The 14,633-nt window shown below is 49.6% G+C and overlaps 1 protein-coding gene across 3 annotated transcripts in view; it reads left to right on the forward strand.

Moving 5' to 3' along the window:
- The first annotated feature begins 3,660 nt into the window (after window positions 1–3,660).
- CIB4 (calcium and integrin binding family member 4) overlaps window positions 3,661–14,633 on the forward strand; it is a 64,522-nt gene continuing 53,549 nt past the window's right edge. For all 3 annotated transcript variants that reach the window (XM_002757955.6, XM_078349699.1, XM_078349700.1), the window contains exons 1-2: window positions 3,661–3,758; window positions 4,451–4,485. In XM_002757955.6, coding sequence (XP_002758001.1) covers window positions 3,705–3,758; window positions 4,451–4,485 — 89 coding nt within the window. In that variant the 5' untranslated portion in view covers window positions 3,661–3,704. The remainder of the gene's footprint in view (window positions 3,759–4,450; window positions 4,486–14,633) is intronic.

Below are 14,633 nucleotides of genomic sequence, written 5' to 3' on the forward strand. Positions count from 1 at the left end.
TCCTCCGGTTCCTCAGGTCTCTGCTCTGGTGCTTCCATGACCACCAGCCCCTCCATTGTCACACCCTCTTCCCCCCCCACCCCATTCTCTGCTTTCCTTCTTCCACAGCATGTATGGCTGTCTAACGGATGGGGGTGCACGTATTGGTATCTGGCTCCATGAGGGCATCGTCTGTCTCATTCACCTCTGTCTCCACTGCCTGGCTCTGTGAATAGAGTCAGTAGCTTAAAGCTACAGGGCAGCTCCCTCCTTTGTTTTTGTTTTCTTTTTAGCAAGTGTCAGCCAGGTTGTTAAAGTCACAGTCAGTCAGTGACAAGCTGCCACTTGCACCTGATGTGGTCAGGAGCCCTGAGGCCGGAGAAGGAAGTGGCTTTCTGGGGTGTGGTCCTGCAGGTCACCTGGATTCCTTGAGTTTCCTGTTCTGTGCTTTGGGAATCCACAGACCTGCAGCTGGCCCACTTACCAGCTGCCTGGCCCAAGAGCCAGTCTTTGCCTTCCCCTGAGCTGAGGAGCGAGGATGCCCTACGGCCCTCGCTGAGCTGCCTGAACCTGAAGGCAGACAGTTTACACGGACACACCTGGCAGATAGAAGCTGCTCAATCAAAGATGGGAGAAGTTCAAAGGGGTTAGGAGACGATGGGGTGTAACCACTGGCTTAGCCTGCAAAGTCCGACCCTTCTTTCTGGGCCCACCTTTTTTATTTTTTATTTTTGAGATGGAGTTTTGCTCTTGTTGCCCAGGCTGGAGTGCAATGGCACGATCTCAGCTCACTGCAACCTCCGCTTCTCGGGTTCAAGTGATTCTCCTGTCTCAGTCTCCTGAGTAGCTGGGATTACAGGTGCATCCCACCATGACAAGCTAATTTTTGTATTTTTAGTAGAGATAGAGTTTCATCACATTGGTCAGGCTGGTCTCCAACTCCTGACCTCAGGTGATCTGCCCACCTTTGCCTCCCAAAGTGCCATGATTTCGGGCCTGAGACACTGTGCCCAGCCCAGGCCCAACTTTTAAAATTAGCTATATAATTTGCACTGTTTTTTCTTTCTTTGAGACAAGGTCTCGCTCTGTTGCCTAGTTTGGAGTGGAGAGGCACGATCTTGGCTCACTGCAACCTGCGCCTCCTGGGTTCAAGCAATTCTCATACCTCAGCTTCCCGAGCATCTGGGACTACCAGTGCATGCCACCATGCCTGGCTAATTTTTGTGTTTTTAGTAGAGATGGGGTTTCGCCATGTTGGCCAGGCTGGTAATTTACCCTTTACTGAGAATGCACTACGTAACAGGTATCTTGCTAAATAAGAGCTTTACGTTACACTCGTCATTTTATTTTGTGCCTGCAATTCTTATGAAGTAGGGGTTTACCACTCCCCTTTTACAGATGAAGAAACTGAGGCTTATAGTATTTTATGACTTGCTTGAGGTGATGCAGTAAGAAATGACAGGCCTTTCAGATTTCAGAGCCCATATTCTTAACTCACGCATGATAACCACATAAATGTCTCCACCTACATGAAAGCTTGCTGCCCAGCAAGTCTTTCCTCTTCGAAACACTCGTAACTCTGTACTCTCCCCCGTCTGACATCTGCCTCCATCTGCTTTACCGGGTGTGTATGTGTGTGTGTATGTGTGCATGGTGAGAATACATTTCTTTCTTTCTTTCTTTCTTTCTTTCTTTCTTTCTTTCTTTCCTATTCCTTAAGAGTATGAAAAGCATATGTTTCTTGAGGTCTGAAGTCATGTTCAGTCCTCTCTCCCCCAGGTCAAGCCAAGTCCCTGGCACACTGTGGATATTCTACCTGTGTCTGGTGAGCAAATGAAGGAATGAGGGCCCCAGGTTTCCTTCTGCCAGGCTCCAGCCCCATGGAGGACAGTCAAAGAAAAAGCAGGCAGTTGCACTTCAGAGATATAAATAAGCTTCATCAGAGAGCCACTGGGATGTTTACTCAGGAGGGCACAGGGAAGACGCATCCTAGAACAAGGGGACCAGCCCTTCACAACAAAGGTGGGTGTGCAGACCCTCCCGGAGGCAGGGGATGGAGAGATGGCTTCTGGAAGACCCTGCTGGCCTGTGATGTTGATGGCTGTGCTGGGCGTTGTCTCTGTCTACCCTGCTCCACCCTCCTCTCTGCCCTGCAAGAGATCAGAGGAAGAGGAGAGAGTAGGGCTGGGGTATGGCTTCCAGGTGGGTGGTGCCAGGGCGTGGTGGGTAGCAACTCTTTTATTTTTGAGACAGAGTGTCATACTGTTACCCAGGCTGTAATGCAATGGCTAGATCTCGGCTCACTGCAACTTCTCCTCCACCTCCCGGGTACACGCAATTCTCCTGCCTCAGCCTGCTGAGTAGCTGGGACTACAGGTGCTCACCACCATGTCCTGTTAATTTTTTTTTGTATTTTTAGTAGAGACCGTGCTTCAATATGTTGGCCAGACTGGTCTCGAACTCCTGACCTCAGATGATCCACCTGCCTCAGTCTCCCAAAGTGCTGGGATTACAGGCGTGAGCCACCGCTCATGGCCAGTAGCAGCTCTTTGTTGTTGGCCTCGGGAGTCTGTGTTGTCCGTGTGATTTCCCTACACCCTGAGAGTCCCTTTATTAGACTCTCTTCACACGATCCTGACTTGATGGTGCCTTTTGTTCCTGTATGTTCCTGCAGAGACCCTGACTGATGGGCTGGAGTGCCTTTTTCTGTTCTTCTGGGCCACTTCCTGAAGTCGGATCTATGCTGATTTATTTCTGTATCCTTTTGCCTGGCACAATCTGGGGGTCATGGTTCTTGTTTATTTTTTATTTTTATTTATTAGAGACAAGATCTCACTCTGTCACCAAGCTGAGATGCAGTGGTATGATCATCGCTTAATGCCGCCTTGAACTCCTGGGCTCAAGTAATCCTCCTGCCTCAGCCACCTAAGTAGTTGGGACTATAGGCATGCACCTCTGCACCTGGCAGGTTGTAGGTTTTTTTTGTTTTTTTTTTGAGATAGGTTCTCACTCTGTCACCCAGGCTGGAGTGCAGTGGTGCGATCTTGGCTCACTGCAACCTGTGCTTCCCAGGTTCAAGTGATTGTCCCACTGCATCCTCGGGAGTCACTGGGACTATAGGTGTGTACCACCACGCCCAGCTAATTTTTGTATTTTTTGGTAGAGATGGGATTTCACGCCAGGCTGGTAGCAAACTCCTGACCTCAAGTGATCCACCAGCCTTGGCCTCCTGAAGTGTTGGGATTACAGACGTGAGCCACCACATCCAGCTAGGTTGTGATTCTAACAGCTAGCGTCTATTGAGCACTTACTATGTGCCAGACATTATTCCCTGTATTAGTCAATCCTCGAAACAATCCCTTGATTATCATCCCCGCTTTACAGATGAGGAAGCTAAGACACACAGACATTGAAGAGCTTGCCTCAGGTGACATGGTCAGTGTGGGGCAGATCTGGGATTGGAGCCCAGGCAGTGTGACTCCTGAGCGGACAGTGTGACTCTCAGTCCTGCCGTCGGGCTGCCTTTCTGCTTGTTGTGTTGGGAGTGATGTCTCTTAGCCTTGGGAATGAAAAGTATTTGGTTTCTTTGCCAACTCAGTGACTCAGGTGGAATGGGCAGAAGGTGGAATGTAGGTCACCATGGCAACCAGATCAATAAGGTGCCCCAGCTGGTGAGTGCTTGGGGCTGAGGTTCTACTGCTGGCAGAGAGAAAGGCAGGGTTGGCATGGGGCAATGCTTGAGATACCAGATGCACTGGGAGGACCTGGAAGAGTACCAGGTAGGTAGATGAGGCCAGGGATTCTGGGCAGAGGTGGGTGCTTTCTGAAGCAGATGGAATGAATGGGAGAATTCTTTCCTGAAGCTCTAGCAGGGGTGTCCAATCTTTTGGCTTCCCTGGGCCTCACTGGAAGCAGAAGAATTGTCTTGGGCCACACATAAAATACACTAACACTAAGGCTAGCTGATGAGCTAAAAAAAAATCCATGAAAAAAATCTGATAATGTTTGAAGAAAGCTTATAAATATGTGTTGGGCCCCGTTCAAAGCTGCCCTGGGCTGCATGTGGCCTGCAGGCCATGGGTCAGACAAGCCTGCTCTAGAGTTTACCACAGGGTGGTAGTAGTCTTCGTCTTTGCTAAACCTGTATCCATGTGGCCCAGACTGGTTCTCTGAGGTCACCTTCCTCCATCTGTCTCCTGCTCCAGAGCCCAGAGTTTCTATCTTGTCTCTGATCTCTTTTCCATGTCTGTGCCAGTGCCCTTCTTCCCAGGGCCATCAGAGACTGGGGGGTAAGAAAGAGCCCCATTTCCTCTCCTGCTGCCCCCCAGGCATCCACCTTAGCCTGGGGTTCCCCCAGCTGTGTAACAAAAGAATGAGCATTTCCTCCCCAGCCCCTGAAGTATCCCAATCCCCAGGGGTCACAGCAGGGATGAATGGAGTGGACACATCACTTCTCTGTGATTTGTTGCAGGCCCTGACCTTCCTGACCAGAAATGAAATTCTGTGGTGAGTAAAGGCCCCACCCTGTTTTCCCTCTCCAGGCTCCTCCCTCTGAGCTGGGTTCTTGCCCTAATACAGCCTCGCTCTGGTCCCTGAGTGTGGTCCCTGCTCAGAGCCACACATGCCTGGAGATGGGGCTGGGACAGGGCAGGCAGGAATCGGAGGGCCCAGGGGCCATGATCCCCAGAGCCCCACTGGAGTTGAATGAGACATCAGGCTGTAGGATGCTAACCCTTTACTGGGATCCAAGGTGGGGTTTCTTCATAAGATCATGGAACTTTCTTTCCTTGCAAGAAAGAAAGTGTAATGACAAAACCTCTTTGGAATAATGATGAAGCAAGGAAAGGACTTGGGGAGCTTAGGTCTGAAGCCCATTTTGGCTGTTCACTGGCTGGGTAAACTTGGATGACTAAAGCCCAGCCCTTCCTCCCTCCCTCCCTGCCCTCTCTCCAGTGTTTGTGATGGGCCCAATGGAGGCCCTGGGGGTGGGATGGTGAACAGCCCTGCTCCCTGTTGTCATAGGGACCCCTGTCCAGTGGGGAAGGACCCTCATTCAGCGTGGAGGTGGGCAAATGCCCTTCTGGTGGGGAGGCTATGGGGAGAGTGAACAACGTGAGAGGTGTGTTTGCGTGTTTGGGCCAAGCCAGGTACTCAACAAAACCTGTTAGATGAATAAAGAGACTCACCAAGGCACTCCCAGGAGAAGGTGGAGGAAGGTTCCTTCTCATCATCTGTGCTTGGACTAACCCTCCCCAGTTACCACGTGGAAGCCACATTTCCCACTCAGGGTCGGGGAGGGGGAGGGTAATGACTCTGTCGCAAGCACAAGACTCTCCAGGCACAAACAGGGATGGGGGATGGCCAGGGCATGGGGAGTTACAGAAACCTTTTGAAAATAATATTCACTCACTTTTTTAAATATAGAAAAATATGACATAACTCCAAATGACCCATATCCTACTACCCATATAACCTCTATTGAAATTTTCTGAAAAGTAACATGTGAATAAAAATAAATGAAGTCTAAAAGAAAAATCTGTGAGCATGGCTAGAAAATCCAAATCGTGTGAAAGTTCTAAGTGAAAAGTAAATGTCTCCATTCTCTCCTCCCAGTCCTTTTCCCTCAAGGCCACCTCTGCTCACTGTCGGCTTTTCTTAGCATCTAGCCTTCCAGAAGAATATTCTATGCATAGGCAGACACATTTATCCTTCCTTTTACCCCAGTCACACTGTTGCATTGATCCCATTCATACTGTTCTGTACCTTTTTAAAAAAAGTTTTTGGGGTTTTTTTGAGATGGAGTCTCACTCTGTCGCCCAGGTTGGAGTGCAGTGGTCCAATCTTGGCTCACTGCAACCTCCGCCTCTTGGATTTAAGTGATGCTTGTGCTTCAGCCTCCTGAGTAGCTGGGACTACAGGTACCTGCCACCACATCTGACCAATTTTTGTATTTCTATAGAGACAGGGTTTCACCATGTTGGCCAGGCTGCTTTTGAACTCCTGACCTCAAGTGATCCACCCACTTCAGCCTCCCAAAATGTTGGGATTACATGGGTGAACCACCACACCCTGCCTACACTTTAGAACTTCGATAGGTATGACAATGTTGTCCTTCAAAGGAGCTGCACCAGTTTATACTCTCATCAATGGGGTATAGCCATGCCTGGCCCTCTTTCCACCCCAGGGGCTTCAAATGACATTCTTGGATCCACCCCTGGGGCTCCTCCTATATGCCAGGAAAGAGCATGGGGTGGGGGATGAGGGGAGAGAGAAGAGGATGGGAGGGGTTCAGACTCTCTCTTGAACACCGATCCTCCATTTTCATTTGTTCTCCATTGGCCTTCAGAGAAAGATTTCCTTGGAAGCGAGCCATGCTTAGGGACCCTTCCCTTTTGAACCTCCCACCCAGGCCCTGAGATGGCCTCCTCCCAGATCCTGTTTCCTGTCTGTTTCCATCCCCGTGGAAGGTGCCTTTCCCCTGAGAAGAGCACAGCTTGGCTCTGTGTTTTGCTGGGAAGGCGGGTCCTGGTGAATGCTGCCAGGGAAGGCTCCAGTTCACAGCTCACAGTTCATGGTTCAGTGCAAACTTCTCCAACAAGCAGTTCTCAAAGCTCTTTCTGGCCTGCCCCTTCTCCTGACAGCCCATTCCTGAGCCTGAGGGGCCCATGCCTGCCCCTGGGTAGCTCCTGCTGGTGGGGTTGGGGCAGCAGTGCAGAAACTCCCAAATGGGAAGGTGATACCAGGAAGAGCTCTCTGCTGCTTTAAGCCAAGGGGAGTCTCCAGACCCAGGAGACCACAACCTGGGGAGAGCTGAGGATGTGGAACAGTTGTCAAGAGCTTTGAAGAATGGAAGAAGACCAATGAAAGCAGGAGGTGCTGAAATGTCTCAGTTCAAAATGAGACGTACACCTTGACCCAGCCATTGAACTTGCACAAAGAGGACATAGGTGAAGTAAGCACTGATTCATCCATCTGTGGGAGACTGCCCTTGGAGAGGAGGAGGAGGAGCTTTCTGTTCCATATAAAGCCATCTCCAAGATATGTTATGAAGTAAAGAAAGCAAAGTGCAGGGGGCTTCCAGTTACATGGAGAATAGAGCATTTTCTTTGACCTCTGTTTCCTCTACTAAAAGGAGATTAAAGGAATTTAAAAAGAAGAAGGAGGAGGAAAAGGAGGAGGAGAAGGAGGATGAGGAGGAGAAAAAGAAAGAAAGAAACCCATAAGGACAAAGAGGACACAAGCGATGACAGCAGATGAGAGAGGTCAACAAAAATTATTGAAGTGCAAAGCAGATAGACCCATGATACAGACTTAGCTGAATAGAAAGCTGAAAGAGTTTTGCCTGCAGGGGCTGGGTGATGGAATTGAGAACCCAGAAAGTCTCAGGAACCTCTGAATGCTGGGATGCAGGAGCAGGTGAAAACAGAAAGGCAGACTGAAGGTTTTATGTGATTCCTTCTTTCTTACTTTGCCATCCACTTCCCTGCCCTGCCCCAGTGGAAGGCAGGAGCTAACCATCTGGGGAGAGCTGGAGCCAGACTTGGGCCCCTGACTTGGGCCACCAGAGTGATGAAGAGCAGGGTGAGCTTCTGGTCAGCATTTTAGAACCACCTCATAAGTAGAAATCAAAAGTTAAGGGCCACCAGTTATTTGAGGAAAGAATAAAAAACATCCGCCTACATATACTAAGTCATATAATCATGACATTTTAGAACGCCAGAGATGATGGGAAGATCCTAAGTGCATCCATAGAGAGAAAAACAGACTACAGAGAATCAGGAATCAGAATAGCTTTGGACTTATGTTGAAAGACAGTGGCTAAACATATTCAAAATTCTAAGGAAAAAATTTCAATCTAGAATTAAGTTCTAGCTAAACCATTAATCAAGAGTGAAGGCAGGATAACAATACTTTTTGACATGCAAATTAAACAAAAATTATCTCTTATGGCTCTTCTCTTAGAAAGCGTTTGGGGGATGTTCTTCATTAAAACTAGTGAGTAAACCAAGAAGAAAGAAAACCCAGGATCAGGGAAAGAAAGACTTTCAACCCAGAGGCAAAATGAATTACAAGGAAGATAGCAAAGGGAAGCTGAAGGATGACAGCAGTATGGTTGGCCTGGAAAGCAATCAGTCCAGATTAGAATTAAGCAGTCAGGGGTTCCAGGAGTGGTGCTTCTAAGAAGACATAATGAATCTGTCTACATACCATATTGAGAGGTACTTTATAGTTCTGCGGAAAGTTTGGGGATGAAATAAAGATATACAAACACTGAAGCAAAAAACCAAAGGTGATTATTAACTCTGGGAAAAACAAAAAGCTTTGCAAGAAAGGAAACACAATCATGTTGCACTAGGGAACTCAGCTTGAGCAATGTTTGAATAATGCATATACTATATTTAATATTATTATAAAGACTGAATATTCATTCAGGAAAATTGCTTTATATTAGGAGTTTGGGGAAAAGAAAAGAAGTATATATAGAGAAAAAAATCCTCTTTTTTCCTAGTAAGAGGTCACAAGATAATGTCAATAGTGAAAACAACAACAACAGAAGGCAGTGGCAGCACAGCATTTAGAAGTGCCATGTAAATATTAAGCAGAAACCAAGTGAAATAGCAAAATGCTGCCAAACTCCTGCCTCTGGAGAGCAGGGTTAGAGAGGTGGTGTGGGGTACAGAGTATTAGTACTTTGATTGTAAGCCTCACAGTGCGATTTGCATTTTTCATCTATTTAACTGTATTTCTTTGGCAAACAAGACTAGTACATACAGGCTGCTACTGCTCTTGTGAAATAAAGGGCTGTTCATACATAACACCCAGAGGAGAATATCCCTGGAAGCAGACACACAAGCAGATACTAGGTTATCTTCTTGGTGGGGCCGTGGGGAGTGGAATATGTTAGGGTTGGTGTGAGTGTACTGTCTGTAAAGTGAGGGGACAGCTGTGATGTGGATGCCCAGCTGGTCTGGCTCAGGGAGCAGAAAGCCTGTGATACTCTGGGAGAAAATGGCCATCCTGGGCTGCCAAAGACAAGTTGAGCCAGACCAAGCCCCAGTCACTTTTGAATGATTTTCCACTGTGGCCTCTGACAATGTCTTGTGATTTTCCTATGGGTATGATAGAGAAATGTGGCCCAGATGGCAGTACAGTTGGATGGACTTAGCCAGTTAAAAATGTATTCAAGAGACCTATGGGTAGGAGTAAGCTTTGCAGAAAGGCTGCTCTGTCCAGCACTTTCCCACCTTCTTATCTGTGGCTTGCATAAGGACATAAAGGCCTGGTCACCAGACCTGCAGATGGCACCTCCTGGGGACAGGTCGGGGAGACCTCATGTGCTAGACTTGTCTTGGAGCCAGCCCCTTCCCCGTCCATGGCTGCTTTGGTTTGGCCCTCCAGTAAGAGGTCTGTTCACTCTAAGTTTCAGCCTATGGGACTTTCCTTTCACATATTTTTGATCTCAGCAAAAGCAAGGTCCCTTTCCTCCTCAGCATCGGAGCAGCCCTCTCTGACTCTGATTAAATTGGTTTGTCCCAGAAGAAGCCTTTTCCCTATATGCCTCTTCTGGGCCCAGGCCCTTCTGGCTGTGACTTCAGACCTTGCAGACCCAAAGAGGGCCCATGTGGCTTCCTGGGCAAGGCGCAGCCTGACTCCAGCTCAGACCTCTGTGTCTCAGGCACAGGACAGCCTGACTCAGTCTGAGCCCTTTGGACTACTCTGCGTCACCTAGGATGGCTCCTGACACCCTCTTGGGTGGGGTGGGGTCTTGTTTAGGAGCCTGCAGCTTTGCTCTCAGCCTCTGCCCAGGCTGATCCAGCCACAGGGCCTGATTCTTCCTAGCATCCGTGGAGGCTCCAATGCTTTATAGACTCTATGGCCCTGTCCTGGCCATTAACGGGCACCTCAAGGCCAGCAGGTGGAGTGGTTGGTTACAGGTTTATTTCCTGGAAGCCAAAGGCCTGGGTTTGAGGCTCGGCTCTGCCACTTAGTAGCTGTGCCAACATGGGGGAGTTTCTTACCCTCACTGAGCCTCAGTTTCCATCCTTACAAAATAGTTGAGAGAAGTAGAACCTAATTTCACAAGGTGTTATTAGGACAACTGGAAGATCAAGTCTATCATGGTTAGAGCGACGCCTGGCACATGGGTCAGCCCCGAGTATGTGGCTGCTGTGATTATCATGGTATTATTATCCCTCTTTTTGCAAATGAGGAAATCAGCTCAAAGAAATGAAGTGATTTTCTCAAGCTCACGCAGATTGGAAGTGGCAGATCAGGGAACTAAAAGCCACGTTTTCAGGCTAAAGAAGGACCATTTATAAAATACGTACTATGCAGTGCCATAGAGCAAAGGACTATTGACCCCATGGAGTGTGGGTGAAGCCAGAAAGCTGAGTCCAGGCTGGGACTTGAGGAGCGGGAATTCGGGGTTGTCATGTTCTTGATCTTGCTGGGGCAGTAGAAATACTGAGAAGCTTGTGGAACCGGTGGACACCTGGGGCTGTATCCTGGCTTTGAATGAGAATCTCAAGGGGTGGGGAGGGCAGATTCTTTTACAAACTCCCTATGTGATTCTTACATCGGACCCCCTTGAGAACCACTAAACTAGAGGGTCAGAGGCAAGGGGGTAAATGGGATGTCAGAGAGAGGCAGGAAAACCTAGAATCACAGGATTCCTAAATTGGTGGGAGCCAGAGGGGATGCTGTGACTCTCATTTTACAGAAGGGAAACTGAGGCCCAAGAGGGGACTTGGTGAGTCCAAGGTCCCAAGGAGAGTTGGCGGCAGAGTGGCCTCCACCCCATCTTAGGGCCCCTGCTCCCACAGACAGCCCCTCCTACCTCTCTGGGCAGTGTGGAAGGGAGCCATGGCCTGGCTGCTGGATTGCTGGCAGGCTGAACGTGTGAGTTATTCAAATGGCTTTGACTTTTGAGTCCATTAGTGATTAATTCAGGGTTCCTTTTAGAGCTGGCTGATCCATATTTGGAGGAGGAGAACATTTTGTGGCAGCCGAGATGCAGCCACGATTCATCTGTGGGCAGCCTGCCCACTCTGCAGCCTAGGAAGGCACCAACTCCAGGCAGGGCCCCCCACCAGCACCCTCCCCAGAGGACTCTCCATGGGGGCGACTTGAGTCTCTCACCTGGAAGAAGGGTGGGCCCTTTAGGGGTGCGTGGCACAGCCTGAAGATCATGGTTTAGGAGTCAGCCCTCCACTTTGTCTCTTCCCAGCTGTATAACCTTAGGTGCAACCCTTAAACTCTCTGAGCCTCAGTTTACCCATCTATAGATATGGTGGTCCCTCTACTTCTCCCACAGGGAATTGTTGGGAAGATTCAGTGAGAAGATGTGTTTGTGTACCTGGCACACAGGCTTTGTCATGAGAAGAGGGTGTCGAGGGTGGGGGAGTTTCTTCTCTGTCCTTCAGCAGTCCCTGATGCCTCCTGGGGAAAGAGCTTTGTGTCTGTGTCTTTAACATTTAACACTGTGTGACCGTAGGTAGATTATTTTACCTACTTGACTTTCGGTTTCGTCTCTTGTAAAAGAAACAATGGCCCCTTCCTTGCAAGATTGGCATGAAAAATGAAGAATATCCGCGAGAGCTGCCTGCGTAGAGTAGGGACTCCCAGTGGTGCCCGTGGTTGGGGGCAGGGAGCCCAAGTGCACTTGCACATTGCCTTAGAGATTAAAAAATGACAAAATATTAATTTTTGTTGAAAATTGGTCTTAGTAAAAGTTCATCTGCTCTTTATCACCTCACACCAGCAATTCTTTTTTTTTTTTCTTTTTTTTTTTTTTGAGACAGAGTCTCGTTCTATCACCCAGGCTGGAGTGCAATGGCTCACTCTTGGCTCACCACAACCTCCATCTCCAGGGGTTCAAGTGATTCTTCTGCCTCAGTCTCCCAAGTAGCTGGGATTACAGGCATGCAGCACCATGCCCGGCTAATTTTTGTATTTTTTTAGTAGGGATGGGTTTCACCATGGTGATCAGGCTGGTCTTGAATTCCTGACCTTGTGATCTGCCTGCCTAGGCCTTCCAAAGTGCTGGGATTACAGCTATGAGTCTTTGTGCTGGGCCTCACGCCAGCAATTCTAATAATGACAGGGACAGAATGCTCCTTTTGGTTGGCGTCGACCACTCCCACTGCCCCGACTCCCCCCGGCTTTTTTTTTTTTTTTGAGATGGAGTCTTGCTCTGTCGCTCAGGCAGGCTGGAGTGCAGTGGCACGATCTCAGCTCACCACAACCTCCACCTCCTGGGTTCAAGTGATTCTCTTGCCTCAGCCTCCCTGGTAGCTGGGATTACAGGAGCGCACTGCCATGCTCAGCTAATTTTTAATATTTTTGGTAGAGATGGGGTTTCACCATGTTGGCCAGGCTGGTCTCAAATCCCTGACCTCAAGCGATCTGCCTGCCTCAGCCTCCCAAAATGCTGGGATTACAGGCATGAGCCACTGCGCCTGGCCTGCCCCCTGCCCCTTGTGGGCCACTGGAGACTTCAGCAGTGACAGATTTTCTCCCTCCTTGTTGACCTGTGGTGCCCACCCCCACCCCAATACCTTCCTCGATAATCTCTTCCCCAACCCATTCCATACCCTGCTTTCCTCTCCCTCCCAAATGTGTGCAGTCCCTAGACCCTAGTGACAGCTCAGGCTCCTCTTGTGGCCAAGGTAGCAGTCATGGTGTTCTCCATGGATACCACAGGGCACTCCAGCTCCCATCCGTCAGCCCTCGCACAGGTCTGCGCAATGCCTCTGGAAAGAGGTTGGCTCCCCATAGGACAGAGTCGAGATTTGAACCTGGGCCTACATGTGCACAGAGGTCTGGCAGTTTGCCTCAGATCTCACAGCTAGAGGTAGAGAAATAGGATCCAGATAGATCTGTGAGCGTCCCGGCGGGAAACAGGTGGCAGACTTAGCAGGGTCTTTGAAGGTGCTTTGCAGTGAAGGAACTGTTCAGAAGGAGGCCCAGGGACCCACCCAGGGGCTAGTCCTGACTGCCCCAGGCGTGAGGTGCCAGCTGAGAGCTGGAGCTGCAGAAGTTGGCTGCTAGCCTGAGATAGCAGAACACAGACATTGCAGAGTCGTGTGGGGCTGGAGGGAGGGGAGGATAAATCCCCACCCCTCTCTCATGCCTCCAATCCTCCTAGAGCTTCCTTTAAGCCGGAGGGCAAGGGAGGTGGGAACGCTGTCGGTAGAGATGAGCCTCACAGGCCACAGAGCGCAGTGGGTGCGCAGAATTCCAGCACAGTTTCTCTCCATGCTCCCACGGCTGGGATCTGAAGGATGTTTTTCTAGTCAGTGAGATGTGAAACAGTGAGTGGTGGTGGTGTGCGAGGCATCCACCTGCTATCGTCAGGGCCCTGGGAGAGCCTCCTGCTCTATCTCTGAGTCTCTGCCCATAAAATCACCCTCCACATTCTTCACTTAGTTTTTGTTGTTCTTTGAGACAGGGTCTTGCTCTGTTGCCCAGGCTGGAGTGCAGTAGTATAATCACAGTTTGCTGCAGCCTCAACCTCCTGGACTCAAGCGATCCTCCTACTTCAGCCTCCCGAATAGCTAGAACTATAGATACGTGCCAACATGCCTGGCTAATTTTCAAAGTTTTTGTAGAGATGGAGTCTCCCTATGTTGCCAGGGTAGTCTTAAACTCTTCGACTCAAGCGATTCTCCCACCTCGGCCTCCCAAAGGGCTCGGATTACTGGTGGTGTGAGCCGCTGCACCGTCTTCACTTCGTTACATGTCCCTAATTCCACCAATCAGAGCCTCACTTGAGTCAACAAACCACAAGCCCTGGAATGTCAATAGGGGACTATTAGTCACTCACTCCTGCCAGCAGAGTCCTTTCATGGGATTGCTGGCCTCTTAGCACTCCAAGGAGAATAGAGGTTTGATGGCAGACAGGAGAGGAACAGGAAAGGTGTAAAGGAGGGAGAGGTCATTTTGGAGTACGGCGGGGACTATGAAGAGAGGGGAGAGAAAGTTGGGGTCAGGGTGGGGGGCTCCCACTGTCACAATCTAGGTGTGGGTTGTGCCCAGCCTGAGGGCACAGGGGCTCCTGGAGTATAGGAGAGGAACACAGAGAGAGGGGCAGGCTGGATGTCCCCTCCGGGGCCCCAGGTAACACAAACACTCTAACTTACCACACACTGCCCTGACGTTTCATATACCTCCCCTCATTTAATCCTCACTAGCGTGTGCGGGGAGATTTATTACCCCCATTGCAAAGAGGAGGCTCAGGTAGATTCAGAACCTTGCTCCACGTCTTAGAACTATGAAGTAGCAGAGTCAGGATTTGAACGTAGATCTGGCTGGCTCTAGAGACAGTGTTTTTAACCAGCCTGTGGTTACCCCACCATCCACCATTTACACATAAACACACACACCCTTCAGCCTCCTTCACACCACAACCTCCAAGAGTGGTATCATTCTCTCCCTTATCCAGATGATGAAACTAGAGCTCAGAAGTGTCAGGTGAGTTGCCCGAGGTCACACAGCCCTGCCACAGCAGTTCAGGTTCTGACATCCAGGCCTCCTGGGTCCCAGGACACCACTGTCCTCCCTTCACTGTCTGCCTAAGGGCCTGCTGGTGGACAGGGACCCGGGTGCAGGATAGGGTGAGAGGGACAGGGAATGAGGGCTCATCCTCTCTTGGC

Source organism: Callithrix jacchus, chromosome 14 (assembly GCF_049354715.1).
Source record: "Callithrix jacchus isolate 240 chromosome 14, calJac240_pri, whole genome shotgun sequence".
In the NCBI taxonomy this organism is placed as follows: domain Eukaryota; kingdom Metazoa; phylum Chordata; class Mammalia; order Primates; family Cebidae; genus Callithrix; species Callithrix jacchus.